Here is a 20440-nt window from a genome sequence, read left to right as displayed (position 1 = left end):
AACATAATAATAACATAAGAAATAGGAGCAGGAGTAAGCCATTGGCCCCTTGACTCTGCTCCAATTGGATCAATTGGATCATGGCTGATCTGATTGTGACTTTAACTCCACTTCCCTTGACTCCCTGGTTGATGAAAAATGTGCCGAACTCAGCCTTGAATATGCTAAATGACCCATTCTCCTCTGCTCTCTGGGGCCGAACATTCCAAAGATTAACCCTCTGAGAGAAGAAATTCCTCCTCAATTCCATCTTAAATGGGAGACCCCTTTTTTTTTTAAACTGTGTCCCAGTTCTAGATTCCTCTGTTGTATATTTTACACCTTGGATCTATGCAGAGATGATACACCAGTTTCTACGTGTGTCTAAACTTTATTTTTAAATGTCTGCTCCATGCTTACAGCTCTTTGCTTCCAACAGTATTTTTACTTTTCTCTGAGTCTGCACCCAGGCTTAACTAATCAAGCACAGTGAGCATCAATCGTAAACAGACTTGCATAATCAAACACAGAACAATTGAACACTATATCCTCCATGAGGGGAACATCCTCTTAGCATCTACCCTGTCAATTCCACTTAGAATATCTTATGTTTCAATAAGGTCATCTCTCATCCTTCTAAACTCCAATGAGTGTAAGCCCAATTTGCTTAACCTTTCCTCATAACGCAACCTTCATGTCAAAGTGCTGTAAATTAGAAAACCATACAAGCAACATCTTCCAAAAAGACAGTGACTCCTTTGGACTGATTCTATTCTTTGTTTTCTAAAGGTTGCATTCTCTGCAGCTTGCTGAGTCTTGCTGTTTCTCTGTGTCTATCCTGTTGTAGATATTGGTCTGATAGAGTGGTAATTTTCACCTTTTCATCTTTTCGGTAGTCAATGTTAAATCTTGTCATTGCAATTATAGCATTCCATACCATGTTAACCAATCTGTGGGTCAGCAATTTCAGTACATTAGCCTAGTTGTGTAAATTGGCACTTGCTGTGTGTACAAGTGTTGGAGAAGCACTTAGTTGTCTTATAACAGTTGTTGCCCTTCACTGTCACTTCAGAGTCCTGGAACTCCTGACTGAATTGCATTGTACAAGCAGCTTCACCACACAGGCTGCAGCGATTCAAACTGAAGGCCTATCACTACCTTCTTAAGCAACTAGAGATGGAGGACGCAATCATCCCAGACTTGCACTAAGTGCGGTAGCAGGTGGGTAAAACGATGTTTTACCCACCAGCCACAATGGCGACTTTTCACGCCCTATCATCCCAAACTCTCAGCATTAGTTATGCATTCCAGGGAAACACGCCGTATCGATGGTAGGGGGGTGGCTCTCATTCGTCTGCCCTGCCAGCGCCTCACCACGTCATCACGCCAGGCGCCAGATTTAAAGTCCAGCCGCACGCACACATCTCAGTGCTTCTAGCCCATGACTATTGCAGGGAAGATGTCCACAAAAGGCAAAAAGACTGCAGCCCCCAGGTTTAGTGACATGTCACTGAGACACCTTTTGGACACTGTGGAGGCCTGCCACGATGTCCTCTACCCCCACTCTGGCTACAGGATGAGCAGCGGTGTGACCAACCAGGCTAGGGAGGAGTTGGCAGTGGTGGTCAGTGCCAATACTGCAGAGAAGAGGTTGGCCATTCAATGCAGAAAGAGAATGAATGATCTCATCCGTGCAGCCAGGGTGTGGCAACCATCTCATCACTCGAAACTCACACACTCAAGCCCATCACACATTCACTGGCATCTCACTCACTGTCAGCTCAAGGGACATCACCACTCACTCTCTCTCACACACCCTCACATGTCTATCTGGCCTCATCTCCTCTGGAGACTCCTTAGCCCTCACCATCTTGAGGCCACTTGCACAGGTCAACATGTGCCCCCACACACACCCTGGGACACCCTCCTTCCCCAGTACAGCCCTTGCCCTGCAGCCTCTTCCCTTGCTTGAGGCCACTTCTCCCCCTTTGCCAAGCAAGCCCTAGCCCTGCAGCCATTGAAAAGTCACCCACCTATGGCTGATCTGGTAAGTAGGGACCTACCTGTGAGTCCCCCTAAAAGTGATGTGGTGCTGTCTGCGAAGCCTGGTGCTGATGACTGCGAGCGCTGACTGAAGTAAGGTAGGCAAACAAACCTTGAAGTCCCGAGCAAAGTGCAGCCCGCCAGGTGCACGATACTCATGTGCTGTTGTGAAACACGTCAGCATGTTTTTCTGCTGATGTGGGTGGACGATTCACCCAATGGTGGGAAATGCGGCCCGCCATTGGCAGGCTGAGTGGGCAATCGTGAACTGGTTTCATGCCGTCGTGAAACTGATCATGCCATATTGCCTGCTCATGCCACCAAACACATCCGAAGCCGGCATGCACGGAAAATCCCGGCCGGACAATAAATGCCAGCCTTGCTGGCAACACCCAAACCCCAGAGGAAAAAAATTTGAAAATTGTCAGCAAAAAGAGGATTAATATCACTCGGACTAAAAAGGGTTGTTTACAGCTTAAGTTAGTTGGTTACGGAAGCAATGAAACAGTCACTACAACCACATGTTATTTTCTATTTCTCCCTCTTTCAGTGCATGGGCCAGGAAGCATTCAAGGGGTTCCAGCAAGTAGGATGAAAGCACCAGACAAATTGGGAAGTTGACGGAGGAGGGAAGAAGAAAAAATAGTCAAGCAGGCAGGGAAGAATTTGGGACAGTTAGGTCAAAAAGACTTGGATTGAGCAGCTGAGCAAGGGAGCCATCTCAGCAGAAGTGCAAGTAAGTGTATTCATACAGCTCCCATACTGTGGTTGCCAACTAACCACTAATTGTCAACATCACTAGTTGCCTTCAGGCACAGCATCATGTGTACAACAGGGAAGCAAAATTGCAGCAGCACAAGAAAGGCAGAGGATATAGAAGGACATTTGGCTGGGCTGGAAAGAACTCTAGGTGAGGCCAGAGACAATTCTGGGCAGCTCACTAGAAACTCAGTAAGGCCAGGGAGCTAAAATTGGTGGTTGTTGCTTGCTGTGACTGATATAGGCCACGCAAAGTCAGAAAGAATCCGGCAACAAAACCTAATCCAATAATTCAAGCTCTAGACAAGCATCCCAAATGTATCTCGAGCCTCCTTTCACCATTTCCTAACCACAATTTATTCTGAATGGTTTAATTTTTATGGGTCTGTTATTTGCCTATTTGGTTGGTACATGAACAGTTGACTGCCTTTTCGGTCAATCCATAAGTTTCATCTGAATGATGAATGATGCTCGGAAATGGATCACCTCCAGGTCTGACATCTTTGAAAAGTAATGCACACACGCACACACACACAGAGATTCACTGAAGCATTGAGTAGTGTTTGCGAGGAGTGATGGTCGGGAAATTATTGGCTTTGCAATGTCTAATGGAAACTAATAGATGAGAAAAAGTACAAATCCAACTTTCTGTAAATTATAGTAACGTCTGAGATTACAGATTAGAGAGCTCCCTGCTGGTAGCAATGGATGTCAGTATTGCACATATATTTGAACAACTAGAGCTTGTTTACATAACCAGTTATCATAATTAATTCAATACTACACAACACTGGCTCCCATTTAGAAGATTTCCCTCCTTGAAAGCAAAAGCTCTAATCTGTATGCCTAGAATTTCCTGGGATTTACAGGTTGATCTGCACCTTTTCCATCACAGTTTACACTGAGAGATGGGATTCCCACCCCAGCCCACCACACCTCCCCTGTTTGTACTTCAAAGCAATCACAGCTGTGTTCAATCTAATTGGAAATCAGTACTGGGAGAATACTGGATGTAAACCCAACTGCTGCTGATACACGAGTAGATGCTGTCCAATGAACTGAAGCTTTTGTGGTGAATCAGACATGCCACTTCCCTTCGAAGTGTGTAGGTGTTTCCCTATTTAAAGTCCTATACAAGGGCTAGATTTCTATGGACTCAAATCTCCATTTTAAAATAAATGTTTCACTCAGTTGTATTGCTAGTCAATCTAATTAGTTCAAATATACTGAATAATGAAGACATTCGCCATATAAAATGGCTAATATTCAAATTCATTTCAATTTCTCTGAGTAAATTATACTTCTCTCCCTTTTCACATACTGTGCATAATATCAGGATGGTACCTGCATTGTCAACATTCAGGTTAGAAATAGTTGGAATTGATCGACTGTTTTGCTGCTGCATAATTTGGGATTGAGATGGGATTAACAGATTTAACCATTGTCAATGTTTCCACAATGTTATACGAGGCATGTAAAGTTAGAATTGTTTTGTCACCAAGCAGCAGGTCTTCCCTTATACACTACAGCCCCAGTTTATGATGCATCTACATTACTCTGAAAGCTCGCACAACACAAGTACCATGAGGCAAATGGTACTGACTCGCTGAGCAGACCTTTTGTAGCACCACTTCACTGAAAACACAGTGTGGGTTGAGTGCTTGGAGCATGCTCAGAACATGTTGGCAAAACAGTGGTGAGCTGCAAACAGCACAATCTTGTGGTCAAGAGACAAAATCAATTCAAACGGAAGTCACAGCAAGTGGAAGCGCAACAGGTTGATGATTTGACAGTGCCACATCCAGTAGAGTTAGTAAGGTACCAAGAAATATTATTTTATCAACTTACAGTTGACAAGTTTTTTCAGTTGAGTGTAAATCTATTTCTGTAACAGGACACTGGACTGAGCCTTTGACTTTTTAGTGGCATTCCCACATCCGAATCAGTAGGTCCATGGCTCAAACATCACTCCAGAGTAGAGACCAGAGGCTCCAGTTCTGAATTCTAGGTTGACATTCAGCAGAATACTTGCATCTGATGGGTGTGGTTGCCTCCCCCATCTCTCACTGCATAGATTGTGCAAGCCCATTAAAAACCAGCCGTCTTCTAGGTTCAACAACCCCGTTGTGTGATATAAAGCTGGCTATGGCCATAGAAGGAGTGATTATGTCACAGTCTCTCAGACTAGCATTCTTCCACCATTGCACTATTCTACAAGAAAGAGGATGAAGATACAAAAATGATGAGAACTCCCATAATATCCTCTCAAATAAACAACTTTTCCCTTTACACATTCCAATTTATCGTCCTTATACATACTATCCTCGTTGTCCCACTCGATTGTTGCATGGCAGCTGCAAACTTAGCAATGGCCACTTGTCAAACACTGAGGTCTCGCCACTTCTTCCTTGAATTGAGACCCAGCTAGTTCTCATCCACCACCACCCTCCTGTGCCTGGCTTAACACATTCTTCCATATAACAATGTCCTGCAAATAAAAGGGATTGCTATGGGAACCTGTATGAATTGTAGCTATGTGAGATATGTGGAATATTCTTGGAACCAGTCCAATTCAGTACCTCTCCCTCACCTCTTTTTCTGATACATTGATGACTGCATCAATGTTGTTTCCTGCCCTCATCTCAAACTTGAAAATTTCATCAACTCGGCCTCCAATTTCCACCCTTCCTTCATCACCGCACAGTTAATCTCCAACTGTTTCCTTCCTTTACTCCAATTCCATTTCTGAGGCTAGGCTGTCAACCAATATATACAGTAAATCCACTGGCTCCTGTAGCTACCATTTTAACACTTTATCACACCCTCTAAGGCAGTGGAATTCACTAGAAAATTAGTCAGGGCCAATTGGGATTTTGGAAAATTTTAATTGGGATGCAAGCAGGATTTAAAAAATACTTGAAGATTCATTGTGATTTATTTCTTAGAAAGGTATCTTGGTACAAAAACATAAAAAACAATAAAAGTATACCTTGTGCACAGTTACTGTAATAACTTACTAACTCCTAATAACTTAACTCCTTTAACTTATTCCTGCTTATTGTCTCTCCTGATCACAGCTTCCCTCTCTAACCCTCCTGCTCACTCACCCTCTCCCACTCGCTGCCTCTCCCACATGCCCCTTCTCCTGTTCACTCCCTTCTCCCGTCTCCCAGACTCAACATGGCATTTAACAATTTCAGATAATAACCACTGCTCCCATTTTCAGACAGCAAATCTTGGTAATGATTTCTGATTTTCAATTAAACCCCCCAACTTTTCCTTCTTTACACGTCCCATGACCATTCCATTTTTATCTTGCACCATCAGCCCTTTTGTCATTTAATCTCTCTTGCCTTTCACCCTGTCATAGATCTTCCCTTTAGTTCTTTCTGCACATTCCCCTTTCCCCACCCCATGTACTTGCTTAAAACCTGTTGCATCTCTAACTTCCAGTTCTGGTGAAATGCCATCAATCTGAAACATTTGGTAGAATCTTCCAGCCACTCACATCGGCGGGATCTTCCGGAGATTTCAATGGCTCGTCAGCCCCGCCGTGGAGAAATCCGCCACGGGTTGGCGGGGGAGGGGGGTGGGGGGTGGTTTGGAAACTTCTGGCTGTTAACTCTGTTTCCCTCACTACATGTGCTGACTGACCTGCTGACTATTCTCAGTGTTTTCTGTTCTTATTTCAGGAGCTGAATTTCAGCTTAGCGGGCAGGGATGATCGGCAGGCCCGGGAGCGGCTGGGACACAGGCCCACCCCCCACCGCGATCAGCCCACAATCGCGATTTCATGCTGGCCCAGCATGAAACATGGCTTCCCAATGGTCGGGAAGGGTCAGGTGGGGGCAGGGTCATGTCAGCCGCCTGGTCCAATGGTGACCCAGCAACCAGTTTAAAAACTGCACAGGCAGCCGCTTGAAGGCTGCCAGCTAAAAAGCATACAGTCTGAGTTGCGGAGATGGTACTTATGGCCTCGGGCAGTGGCTGGAAACACCAGGCAGGTGGGGTGGGCACTTGGCCCCCCGCTTTTCGGACGAGTGCCTCACAGTCCTCCTGGAGGAAGTGGCTGCCAGGAGGGACACCCTTGTACCAGGGACAGAAGGAGGAGGCCACCACACCTGACGAAGAAAGCCTGGGAGAAGGTGGCAGCCCAGGTCAGCAGCCATGGCGTTGTGCGGTGCACATGGGTGCAGTGCTGCAAGAGGTTCAATGACCTGCTGCGCTCAGGAGGGTGAGTACCATGTTGGCATGGATCAGTGTGGTGAAGTGTTAAGGGCTGGTTGTCCCCCTGTGGAGCTCAGGGGTGTTAGAGTCTGAGTGCCAACTGTCAATGACGCCGGAGCTGGCCAAGGGGGTGAGTCCTGGCTGCTTGGACTGAGTGCCTTGCACCTAGAGGGCCACAACTCGGATGTGCCCTGCAAGGTGTTCCTCAGCTGAGGTTGGCCAGGCTGCAATGGAGCTGCAGGTAGAGAGTGGACTAGTCAATGCTCCTCTGACCTTTCAGGAGAAGACAAGCCATAACCAATCAGAGGGGTCCCGGAAAGGTCGAGGCCCACCCAATCTGCTGCTGCTGACCAGGTTCCAGCAGGACGCCCTGGAGCTGGAGAGCCTGCATGTACCCCGTGCAACTGGGCGTGGATGTCAGATGAAGGTAAGAGCACAGTGCACAGAGGCGAGAGTTTCAGATTGTGCAACCATTCTAGTGTAGTTTCTTCATTGATGGAAGCCTCAAACCTGGAGTCCCCGTTGATCATTGAAAGACTATGGCACCATGATGCAGATCTCCATTGTCTCACCAGGGTGCCTGATATGCACAGTGACAGAGTGATGACTTAAACTAATGACATGTCATTGCTCTCCCTTAGATCCGCCAGCACACACTCAATCTCATGACCCAGAAGGGCCACCCCTAATGCCAGAGGACAGCCAGACTTCATCTGCACCTGCTTCACACTCGCTCTCTGAAGCAGGCACCAGTGTAGATACCAGCACCTCGGTAGGCATGAGATCGGCAGCTAATATCTCGGTGGACATTGGTGAGTACACCTCACAGTCACTTGAGGAGCAGGCAGAGGCTGAGTCCAGGGCGCTGACAGTTGGAGGACTGCTGGGGACAGGACGATGCTGGGTCAAAGGCAGATGATGAGCCTCTGGAGTTGTCCATTAGGCAGCAGTTGCTGAACGTCCAGTGAGATTTGTGGGAGGGTCTGGAGGAGATCCATGAGGGTCTGCGTGCCATGGTCTCTGTGATGGAGGAGTCCATGCGGAGCACAAACACTGTGATAGCAGCTCTCATGGCGGTGCAGCTCCAGGGGCAGAATCAGGGGTTCATGGGGCTGCGCTCGGTCCTGCAAGCCCTCACACAGGCACTGAACTCAGCTGGTCAGTGTCAGTGTGGGAGATGGATGAGGCACCCAGTATCCCAACTAGGTGCCCGTCCATCAACGACGATCAGAGAGGTCCAGAGAAACCTCACATTGTTGCATGACCTGCTTGTTGTCTCTGCGGTTCCTCTCAGGGCGCTCTGGATGATGGCAGCAGCTCCTCTCTGCCCGTGACTGTGGCATTTGATGAGGTTGCGATGACTGAGGAGATGCCAGCTGTGGCACTGGCCACTCCCTCCCAGCCTGATTGGGACACTCTACACAGATCCCCCACTGAGCCCTGGAAAGAGCCAGAGGCATTGAAGTTGGGGGTCACTGTGACCTTCAGAGCCACTAGCATGGGGTGTCCACCCACACAGTTGGAGCTGATCTCGAGCCCAATCATCTGACAAATGGAGGTCACATTCTTCCTTGAGAGACGGAGCCCCCTTCAGCATTGTACCTCGGACATATTGAGATGACTGCATCGCCACCTATAAACCCTGGCAGCAGGAGAGTGGAGTCTTCTACGGCCCCTAATGCCTTGGACTTGCTGTTGGCCCTGCACCCCTTGTGCCTGCGCCTCTTCTCCCACAGGTCCGTCCCCAGGAAGCTGCATTGGGACACCAGCCCTCCTCTCCCTTCTGCCCCTCTCTCCCTCCTCAGTGGAGACCACAATCCTCCTTATCAGGGTAAGGGATGGCTGTCTGATACCTGGAAGGGTCCACATGCTCAAAATCCCCCAGGAGCCTTGGAGACACCAATGAGTCCTCACATGCAGCCTGGAAATGCTAACAATGATGCCCCAAACAGAGGTGAAGCTGCCAATTACCAATAAGCAACCAGCAGCAAACTATCTCCAAAACTCCTCATCACTAACACTGGCAATGCGGCTGACCCTTTTTATCTCACCCTTGTATGAGGTTTTGCGAAACGTCGGCTGCCTGCTTGCCCGCTTTGCCTGTGCAACGAGTGCGAAATTGCATGGGCAGTGTGAAATCTTGGTGAATTGCCTTTTTAATGGCCTTAAGTGGCCTTTTAATTGATGGCAGGTGCAGCTGACACCCGCACGCACCCACCGACCAAAATATCGCACGAGCATCCCGACGTCATCTCGCGTGATTTCACGCCCGATCGGGTCGGGCACGCACCTGCCCGTTCAAAAATTCAGCCCCAGATTTCCAGCATTCAATGTAGTTTGGTTCTGTTTAAACCACCTTGTTAATTGTTTTATTTATATTAATACACATCACTGAGGTGTATCCAGGTACTGCAGTGCTTCCCACTTCTGCAAAATTTGCCACCTCTGCCTCAGATTGTCTCAGCCTAAGGTTCCTTGTTCACTAATACTGGTTTGCAATTTTGCTCCAGTTGCATCAATCACATCTTGCTTTGCCACCATATCATATTGGCAGCAAATGGGGGAATTAGTCACGAGAGGCTTCATCTACTCTAGGTGTGCAAACCTCCACTGCAGCTGTCACGGATGTTGGTATGGCGCCAGTAGCAGTCTGAAAGACAGACACGTTGGTACCAAGTTTGGTCACAGTGACAGAGAGCTGAACGCATGACAGAGGAAGACTGTAGCTGCCCTCAGTATCATCTAAGGATCAATTTCAATCATTGCAGTTGCTGCAAAAGCAGCATTATCCTTTTTGAAGATGGCCTCATGATATCTGAATGTATGAGCATTGCTGGTTGCTAGTTACATCACCTGGTTCTTCCTTACTTATCCCGTTATCCCGACATAGTCTTTCTAATCCCATCTCTAACCTGATATCTAAGTTTCCCTCAGTCAGTGTGTCTCTAATGCTGTCTTTTTATATTTGTATTTAGAATTATATTTTTATATTGCTTTTGATACTGAAGCGTATTTTGGGCTGCTGCCTCGAGGATAAAATTATGTTTTGCTTCCTCTAAGAAATCTGTAAAAAGAGAAAAGACTGTCAGTTCATATGCCATACCAGGACAGACATCATGGACTGCCTGCAGTGACACATGGCATTTAAACCACACAAGAACACACACTATCCAGGCTATTGACTAGTATTTATGGCCTCCACACCCACTGTCACTTCCATTCTAGGATCTCACATGTGAAATCATCCACAAGTGTAGTAATTATGGTTTTGTTTAGTGTGTAATGTACCTTTAAGAATAATACTTGTTGGGAAACATCCCATGATCTGTAGTACCTGATAGGAGATTAGCACGGGCTACCTCCGCAGTCAGTAACGAGATAGAATTGGAGTTGAAAGCATAGGTGTAGTTGCTGCTGAGTATATTGTAAATAAACTTAATGTTTCCACTTAGAAAGCTGTCTGCAGATCAACTCTATCACGAATTGTAAATTTGGCCACCCATAACAACGAGCTACTCCTCAAATAGCATACAGATACGGGGAAGTCAACTTCCAGTCACCTGCCTTCTGTAATGTGTTAGTTGAGGCTGTGAAAGCGGAAATGGGCAGCCATCACAGGAGCTATTACACCACGCCATGAATCTTGTATGAATTCAAGTTAATCTTAGTGAAAGTTGCTGGTGTGCAATTGGAATAAACTTATGCCCGTTATGATCCAAGCAATTCATAGCACCAGGGTACTGCCTGAAACTAAACTGTTCATGCCACTCTTACAACAACCTGAATTATACAGTGGGTACAGTGCGGAATCAGGCCATTCAGCCCAGCTGCTCTACACTGGCGTTTATGTTCGGCACGAATCTTCTCCATCTAACTTCACCATAAACTTCAACAGCTGCGATAGTAGCCCTGGCTAACACCAGCTAGCCTTGAGCATGCCTTCCAGTCATACATTTCTTTCATTTCCTGCCGAAATAGACGCTAGTTTTCAACGTTACCAAGTCTGCCCTCCTTGTGACGGTGTGTCGATGTTCCCCTGCGGAACTTCCTGCCCAATCCATAGCCATCCCACCGGGAACCTCACCCAGCGGACAGTCTTGTTGCTCCTTACCTTCCTCTTTCCATTAAAATTCACCAACCCACGGCAGCAAGATCTGAAACCTCGAAAGGTTTAGAGCAGTTAGTTGAAGGTGATTGAAGTTCATTTCTCATTGCCGGCACGTATTACACAGCTTAACTGCAAAGCAACGTTTATCTGTACACGGACTTTTACTTCATTATTTCCTAAGCTCGATACCCATTCCAAAAATCCTAGAGGGTCGAAGTGAAGACTGAATCCAATTTAGTGCTGCTCTTACAGCAGCTCGTGTGTTCAGGGTTCAAGTGCTCGTTCTCACATCCCTTTCCAGTCGTTTTTATTCGGCCAATAGGCTAGGTCTTAATGAGCTTGAGTTTTATATTGATCGTATTAACAGCAGCTTTAAAACAGATTCACTGCCAGTTTGCTAATGTGGCTTAAAGTTGTTTAAAATCTATTCCTTATATGCGAACAACACAAGTTGCAGTTTACCACCGGATCTGTGCATTTGGAAAGTGAGTGCAATAAAAAGAAACGTGGTCGATCGCTGTGACTGCAAAGCGTCCCAATGGCTCCTGGTGCTTCATTCAATCTGGTCCTGGCGGTGATGATAATGAATGGGAGTCTGTCGTCCCCGCTCTTTACTCGGACGATGTTGCAAATGCTGGTATCGGCGATCTGCTTGCCCTTGGAGTCTTAAATTAGTCACATGTAAACCCCCAGAGACTGAAAGGAAGCAATTGTCCTGTTTTCCCTTTGTGCTGGGAACACCAATCAAAATGTTGCTTCAGCAAGCCTTTAGTTAAAAGTTATTAATATATTGAAAAGTCTATCCTATCCCTTTTCATTATAATTTCCTATGTCCGCATGTGCAATGGAAATACTCCATGTAAATTTATCTGTAATTTCAGCCGCGCCGAGCGAAGATACTGCAGTGCCACTGAACAGAAAGGTGTAACCTCTTGGCAAAACAAAAAGAATTACCTGGAAAAACTCAGCAGGTCTGGCAGCATCGGCGGAGAAGAAAAGAGTCGACGTTTCGAGTCCTCATGACCCTTCGGCAGAACTGGTTCTACCAGTTGCTGAACCGTTCTGTTGAAGGGTCATGAGGACTCCAAACGTCGATTCTTTTCTTCTCCGCCGATGCTGCCAGACTTGCTGAGTTTTTCCAGGTAATTCTGTTTTTGTTTTGGATTTCCAGCATCCGCAGTAGTTTTTTGTTTTTAACCTCTTGGCAAGTTTATTATGTTGGAGGTTCTCATTCTAAGTCTGGGTATAGACATTTATAATGTAAATAAAATAATGACAAGATGTAGACCTTCAGGGGGTTAAAATGGGAGTTAAATAATGTCTTCATTGTCCAATCCAGATCTGACCACATTTGACTGCAGCGGTTCAAGAAGGCGACTCACTACCACCTTCTCAAGGGCAATTAGGGATGGGCAATAAATGCTGGCTTAGCCAGGGAAGCCCACATCCTCTGAAAGAATAAAATAAAATGGTTGCAGTATGGTTAGAGGCCATTTGACCCATCGTGCCTGTGCCAGCTCTTTGAAAGAGTATCCAATTAGTCCCACTTCCCTGCCCTTTCCCCAAAGCACTGCAATATTTTCCCCTTCAAGTGTTAATCCAATTCTATTTAAGTTGCTGTCATTGAACTTGCTTCCACCGCCCTGTTAGGTAGTGCATTCTAGATCAGAACAACTCATTGCACTGAAAAAAATCTCATGTCACCGCTGATTCTTTTTCCAATTACCTTGAATCTGTGACCTCTGTTTATCAGACCTCCATTAAACCTTCTCTTCAGCTTCTCTGCTCTAAGAAGGTAGATGTTTAATGATTCCAGGGTTCCATTCATTGTAGTGACCGCTCTTTGTGTGAAGAAAAACTTTCTGTCATCCCATCCTAAGTGTATTTTTTATTAGTTTGAACCTGCGGGGCACTAATATGATTTAGCTTAAAGTAATTATCCAGATTTACCTTATGCATGACAGGTTTTGTTTTATATGCCTCTATAAACTCATGTTTGATGCCTTCTTTCAAAATTGAACCCACTGACTAAATCCCTTTAGTTTTTCCTTACAATTCAGACATCCAACACTGGGAAGCATTATTGTAGTTTTTTCCACTGCCTCCAACAGTTGTATGTCTTTGTGTTTTGGTGGCCAGAACTATGCAGAACCAAACTTTCACTTCCCCAAAAACTATGTCAAAAGTCACTTTGCCTTCTTTACAGAAGGATTCTGTTCTCTTGACCTCTTCCCACAATCCAAATACATTCTGCCCCTCCAACCCTCACAGTTTATAGGATAATCTTCCTCCGGTACCCCTCCTAAGGTCACAAAGACACTGTACCTCCTTTTTGTTCTGTCAGTCCTGGCTGCCCTCCAACCTGCAATGGATTCTGAGCTGATTCATCCTATGACCAAAAACTCCCAGTTGTGGCACAGACAGGATGTCTGTAGGAGGTGGTCTTTCCTCTTTCAATGGAGATTGCTTCAGAATCCAACCACCACAAGATAAGTACAAATGAGCAGGCCTTTAGTCCCATCTAGCTCATCCTTTACCTGGGGACAAAGCAACAGTGCCAGGTATGAGCTGCAACCAGAACCAACAGAAACAAGAAATTAGAAAACAAAGTGGGGCAGTCAGTAAACAGCCTGATCCCTTGAAGCAGTAAATCAGCAACTTCAGTACAGCAACCTGTAGATAAGAAGGGAAACCGTGATGTATTTATACCGTTGCTCCAAAATGGTTAAGAATCAAGGCTCAATAATTTTGTCAGTCAGTGGCTGCTGCGATACTATTTCTACCATACTAAAATGGTATTTGTAAAATGTGACACTTATGAAGACATACTGGGAGACCTATTTCACTGCAGGGTTGTGCAAAGTTCAGCATGTGGGCTTAACTGCCCTTACCTGTCCTTGGTCAGGGAGCTGGGGAAGAGTGGGAGCGCTGACCTGAAAAGAGCATGCATTGTCTACATAGGAATTTCAAGTGTCTGAAAGATTAAATGTGGGGCCAGTTAGTTTAGCTGGCTAAATGTGTGCTGCAAATTAAGGCTAACTGTGTGAGTACTGGCTGAGGTAGTTCTTGGGACCCATCTCCTCACCTTACTCCATAATCCTCATTGTCAGCTGCCCTTCAATTCGAGGATGACATCTACTCAGGGTCATGACTTACTGCTATGGGTTTTCAAGTGACTGAACAGACCAATTCTTGACTGGCATATCTTTGGGCACATGGGACAGGATTTCCCATGAGGGAGTGGGATCTAGAAAGCAGGATTTGCTTCCTATTCTGTCCACCTCCCTGCCGTTCTGTCCCATCATTAAGATGTTGTGGGGGAGGCAGTTTTCGGCCATCCGGACAGTGTTCAATCCAGTGAAGTTGATTTTGCAAAAGCAGCCAAGAGAATGGCAGCAGCAGCATGCACCCTTCCTCCATTATAATCAAATCCCTTAGCATAAGGTTTGCTGTAAAAAATGTGACCTTTGAAATAACTTACAGCTTGGACATATTTGAAAATTGAGGAGTCTACCACTGTGACTAAAAGATCTAATGACACTGCCCTGAGTGCTTACTCCCTGTTTTCAACATTTTAACTCACTTTGCAATGGTTTCCTCAGCCCATTTTGGTGGTATGCATCATTCTGTGCACGTGTCCAGTCACTGCACTTCCTGAGTGACTAATCTTTACTGTTATTAGAGAGTGGGTGGCAGCATTTACTTTCTCAGCTACAAGATTGAAAAATCAATTTGTGAACATTTCAGGGAGTGCAATGGACCATTTTGGACATTTGTGAAATGTGGTCTTCACAAGGCTAGATGTTAAGGTGTCTATGGGAGAGGGTCTCACACTTCTCAATGTTCTCTGTTGGAGAGTCAGACAATCGCAATGTAAGTGTCAATGAGATTGGCCTTTTGGCCCATCTAGCTCATCCTTCCATTGAAACCTCCACTTTCCCTATCACTGTATTTCCGTACCCTTCCAATGATTTGATATTTTGCCTCCAATCCGACCCCCAAGCTCTACTCTACTGATTCTTTTCTATCCATGCACACCAGAAACTGTTTGGCATCAATTTGAAGCCAGGAGTATAATTGTATCTTACAGAAACCTCAGATTTGGGAATCCACTGTTTTCTGTCACCTTTTGACTCTTCGAATATGTCTCTTTAACCCGATACTCTGACAGAATTAAGAATAAAAGTTCTTTTTTTTTATGACCCTAAAGCCTCAGCACAGTCGGCTAAGCCATCTACACAGGAGCAAAGGCAGCACCAGCTACTCTGTTAAGTACTTGGTATTTCCATGTAGGGACTCCAATTGTCCCTTTATAGCTGAGTTCTCTGATTCTGTCCAACTCCCTGATATTTAAGGCACTCACTCAGCTCTCTGCAACCAAAGACCGCATGAACATACCACACATCACAACACTCCTCCAAACAGAATAAGCCTTTCACATCAGTGACCTTTCATGGAAGGTCACTTTATCTATTTCCACAGATGCTGCCAGGCCAACTGAGCACGTCCAGCGTTTTCTGTTTTCATTTCAGATTTCCAGCATCCACAGTATTTTGCCAGTGCAGCACACTTTTAATGAGTTTTGGCACATTTGATTTGAAAATCGCTCTCACACACAGATGTTTATGTGTGTGTGTTTGTGTGTGTGTGTATATGTCTGAAAAATAATCTCAACATTCTCTGTACTTCTGGCCAATCGGGTCACTAAACATTGGTACCAGCTTCTCTGCAAAACTAGCTACGACATATCACAAACTAATGCAGGGTCTAAGGTGAAGAATACGAATTACAGTACCACAAGCTTTAGTGCAGCAATGGTACTGATTTGTAGGAAAAGTGCTTTGAAATATAACAGCTCCATTTCCGTAGATTTTCCTTAAAGGTTGCTGATGATCTGCTGCAATTCATTGGCCACTTTTAACTGAATAGCAAAAGAAGGGGAAGAGCTGCTGCAGTCTGAGGTACAGGTCTAAGTCCTGATCCAGGTACAGGAGCAGAGAACTGCTGCAGTCTGTGGTACAGGTCTAAGTCCTGATCCAGGTACAGGAGCAGAGAGCTCCTGCAGTCTGTGGTACAGGTTTAAGTCCTGATCCAGGTACAGGAGCAGAGAGCTGCTGCAGTCTGTGGTACAGGTTTAAGTCCTGATCCAGGTACAGGAGCAGAGAGCTGCTGCAGTCTGAGGTACAGGTTTAAGTCCTGATCCAGGTACAGGAGCAGAGAACTGCTGCAGTCTGAGGTACAGGTCTAAGTCCTGATCCAGGTACAGGAGCAGAGAGCTGCTGCAGTCTGTGGTACAGGTCTAAGTCCTGATCCAGGTACAGGAGCAGAGAGCTGCTGCAGGCTGTAAGGTGCAGGTCTAAGTCCTGATCCAGGTACAGGAGCAGAGAGCTGCTGCAGGCTGTAAGGTACAGGTCTAAGTCCCGAACCAGGTACAGTTCCAGCTCTTAGAGCGAAGCGACCGAATGGTGCAAAGTGCAGGAAAGTGTTACTCACCCAATATGTTTCCAACCAGAGCCACAATGAACACTAGAATATAAGCAATGATGAGAAACCACTCGTACTCCTTGGGATATAAATACTCTTTCCACAGGTACCGAATGAACTCATCGTCGTAATCAGCGCTGGATGTGAGCGGAGCGCTGCTGTTGCTTTCATTGAGCCCAAGAAGGTGATCATCCTTTGTGCCTGCGCTCTTCATCTCCATCAGCTCTGTTCATTGCAGCCTCTGCTCACAGACTGGCCACATCACTCCATCCCCCCCCCAGTGCAGAGAGCTGCTGCAGGCTGTAAAGTACAGGACTAAATCCTGCTCCACGATTTAAGGAAAGTGGGAGGAGGAAGTTTTACCTTCGCGTGCTCGTGACGCTTTACCACTCACAGCAAACTTCATCCACCAGCCTTTCCAATCGGCATCTCTCACCAACCTCCGAAAGGCCACTTACCCCTACATGGGTTGAAAGTCCCGGGTGGAGGGAGGGTTGCTAGGGGTAGATGTCGAAAATCCCCCTCTAACTCTGGATAACAACTGCAAAGACTGGGAGAGCAGCGAACGCGACTTTGGAAAGCTGAAAGCTGATCCAGCCGAAAGCTGTTCAAAGCTGGTGGACAGTCTTTAAATGACTGATGCTCAAATAGGTAAGTGTGAAGGGATTGGCTGCGGCCGGGCTGCTCATCCGGATGTCTCAAAGTGCAGAGATATTAACCGGGAGACCCGAGAGGCATGTACTCTCACACATATACCCGAGAGGCATGTACTGTCACACATATACCCGAGAGGCATGTACTCTCACACATATACCCGAGAGGCATGTACTCTCACACAAATACCAGAGAGGCATGCACTCTAATGCATAAACCCAAGGCTCATGTACTGTCACACACATACCCAAGACTCTTGTGCTGTCACACACATACCCGAGACTCTTGTGCTGTCACACATATACCCGAGAGGCATGGACTGTCACACATATACCTGAGAGGCATGGACTGTTTCACATATACCCAAGAGGCATGTACTCACACACGTATACCCTAGAGGCATGTATTCACACACATTTGCCTGAGAGGCATTTTACAACCGGTCCCCCGGCGAGCTCCCCACAATTTGTTGTGATCCCGGACAAGATACTCCAAATTGTTAACTTTCCAAATGTGACCCAATTTTGTTACGGTCCTAGGTGAGGAAGAATGAGCAGGCTCCCTTTCTTTATTCAACCCCCTCGGTTGGTCACAACAAGATTAATTTGAACTGGATTCCTTCCCTCGTGGATACCTTTTCCTGGTCCAAATGTATTTATGTTTTAGAAGGAGCCAATTTAACTGGGGTTTCTTGAGTCAAAGAAAGAGTACATTTATTAATCACTAAAGCCTGAGGAAAAAAATAATAAAAATTCAACACACATACACACAGATTATAAAGAATAAGTTGTGTCCAAAAATAAAAGTTAAAAAAGATATACGAATCAATCTTTGGCTAGTCCATGAGGATTAGATGGTGAAATGTTATGAGCGTTAAGTTGGGTGATTCCGGTGGAGTTGACTTTGGCAGTTGAGCGGTTAGTTTGGAGAGACTTAATTCTGCAGTTTAGCTGGAGGAGCTGTTCAATTTCCTTTTTGACTTGAGCTTTGCTAACCTCTGTCTTGCCTCCAGCAACACAGACAGAGAGAGCGGGACTTTTACCTGCAAGCTGCAGGGATGCCTGGCTGATGTTCTTCTGCTGTGACCTTCACAGCACATACTGGCACATCAGAACTAGAACACACAGATCAGGTTTGCAGCTGGCTTTTTAACCCCTTTTCTTGTGTATTCCTGGAAGGGAAAAAACAAACATGTCTTTCACCCAGAATTGGTTTTCTTTAAACTCAGACCATTTCCACATTCTGAGCTATAACTCAACAGGAGATGGTTTCTGCTGAGATGTTGTAATTAGTTTCCATTGTCTCCACAACCACAGGGAATAAAGTTAAGTTTTTTGCATTGCATCTCTCCCTTTCAAATGTCCCTGTCTGAAGTAGGTCTTGAAACCTTTTTAGGTGCGACATTCCAAGTTCTCTCTGGACTAGTCGGTCAAGTATAATCCACATAGGAAGTTTCCAGAAAGTGGTTACTTCACATTCTCAGCCAGCTTTTCCTTGTAGGTCTTTTTATAACACATGTCTTACTTAAAAAGTTCAATACATCTGTAAGTAACTCAGGCCTGTGATCCACTATCATGTACTTTCACACATATGTCTGAGAGTCATGTACTTACATATATACACGAGAGGCATGTGCTCTCATGCTTATACCAGAGGGACATGTACACACATACATGTAACGAGGGAGCATGTACTTTTACACTTGTACACAAGGTCCATGTACCCTTACATTTGCACCCAAGGAACATGTACCCCTGCACTTGTACCTGAAGGGCATGTACTCTTACAAATGTATGCAAGGGACATGTACTCTTACACATGTGTCCAAGGGCCATGTGCACTCATACATTTTCTTGAGAAGTATGTATTCCTCCTATACATGCATGGGAGAAGTATGTAATTTTACCCATGTACACAAAGGGAATGAACTCTTACACAAAGCTAGAGAGATAGAAAGAGGGATAAAAAGGAGTGGGTCACATTATTGATTAAAGAATCAGTTATAGCTGTGAGAAGGGATGATGTGTTAGGAGGATCATCAAATGAGGCCGTATGGGTTATACTGAAGAATGAAAAAGGGACAATCACACACTGGGGTGTGCTAGCCACCCAAACAGTCAGAGGAAGATAGAAGGGCAAATTTGTAGGTGAATCTCTGAGAAGTGTATGGCAAAAAATAGCGGGAGATTTCAACTAGCTGAATATTAATTGGGATAGAGTTTGTGTGGAAGACACAGAGGGAGCCAAATTCTTAAAATGCATTCAGGAGACTTTATTCTTAGCCCTGAAAGAGCATTTTGTTCTGGACTTAGTTTTAGGGAAGGAAGTTGGGCGGCTGGAAGGAGTATCTGTTGGTGAGCACTTTGATGGAAACAATCATAATTCAGTTAAATTTATGACAGTTATGGAAAAAGATGAAGATAGACCAGGAATAAATGTTCTCAATTGGGGAAGAGCTAATTTTACTAAGCTGAAATATGATTTAGCTAAAGTGGACAGGTAAATCAGTGCCAGATCAGTGGGTGGCATTCAAAGAAGTGATAATGAGAGTTCAGAGCAAGTATTGCTGAGTGTTTCCAACATTTTCGGTTTTTATTTCAGAGCAAGTATGTTTCCTTAAAGAAAAAGTGTGGAACTAACCAATAGAGCCCCTTGTGTCATGGAAGTCAAGAAGCTTAAAGAAGAGGATTATGAAAAAAAAGAAGCTTATGACAGATACTGAAGGCTCAATATTACAGAAAACCTGGAAGAGAATCAAAAGTGTAGGGGTAATATCAGAGAGGCAATTAGGAAAACAGAGAGAGGCCATGAGAAAATATCGGCATGTAAAATGAAGGAATAGATAAGGATTTTTTAATAAATACATAAAGAGCAAGATGATAACTAAAGAAAGAGTAGGGCCTATTAGGGTCCATTAGAGTAACCTGTGTATGGAGGTGCAGCTCCTAAGTATGATTCTGAATGAATACTTTGGCTGGGATTTTCTGGCCCCAGTGCAGCGGCCTTGCAGAAGTCCATTGACTTTCAAAGAGGCTGGATGATCCCAGTGGCGGATGGGGCCGGAAAATCCACCCTTTGCATCTGTTTCCACAAAAGAGAGGAATGATGTAGACATTGTAATCAGGGAGGTGGCGTGTGAAATATTAGGTGAAAGTAACATAGTGAGAGAGGAAGTTTTCTTTCATT

The 20440-nt window shown here is 45.3% G+C and overlaps 1 protein-coding gene across 1 annotated transcript in view; it reads right to left on the bottom strand.

Moving 5' to 3' along the window:
- The window catches only part of hcrtr2 (hypocretin (orexin) receptor 2), a 114707-nt gene extending 97893 nt beyond the window's left edge, over positions 1-16814 (bottom strand). Inside the window, exon 1 of the mRNA XM_078542839.1 lies at positions 16610-16814. Within this exon, the coding sequence (XP_078398965.1) occupies positions 16610-16814 (205 nt within the window). The remainder of the gene's footprint in view (positions 1-16609) is intronic.
- Positions 16815-20440: the final 3626 nt, after the last annotated feature.

This window comes from Cetorhinus maximus, chromosome 5 (genome assembly GCF_964194155.1).
Source record: "Cetorhinus maximus chromosome 5, sCetMax3.hap1.1, whole genome shotgun sequence".
Lineage (NCBI taxonomy): Eukaryota > Metazoa > Chordata > Chondrichthyes > Lamniformes > Cetorhinidae > Cetorhinus > Cetorhinus maximus.
The sequence above is the reverse complement of the archived record's forward strand: the minus strand, read 5'-3'. Positions and strand labels throughout refer to the sequence as shown.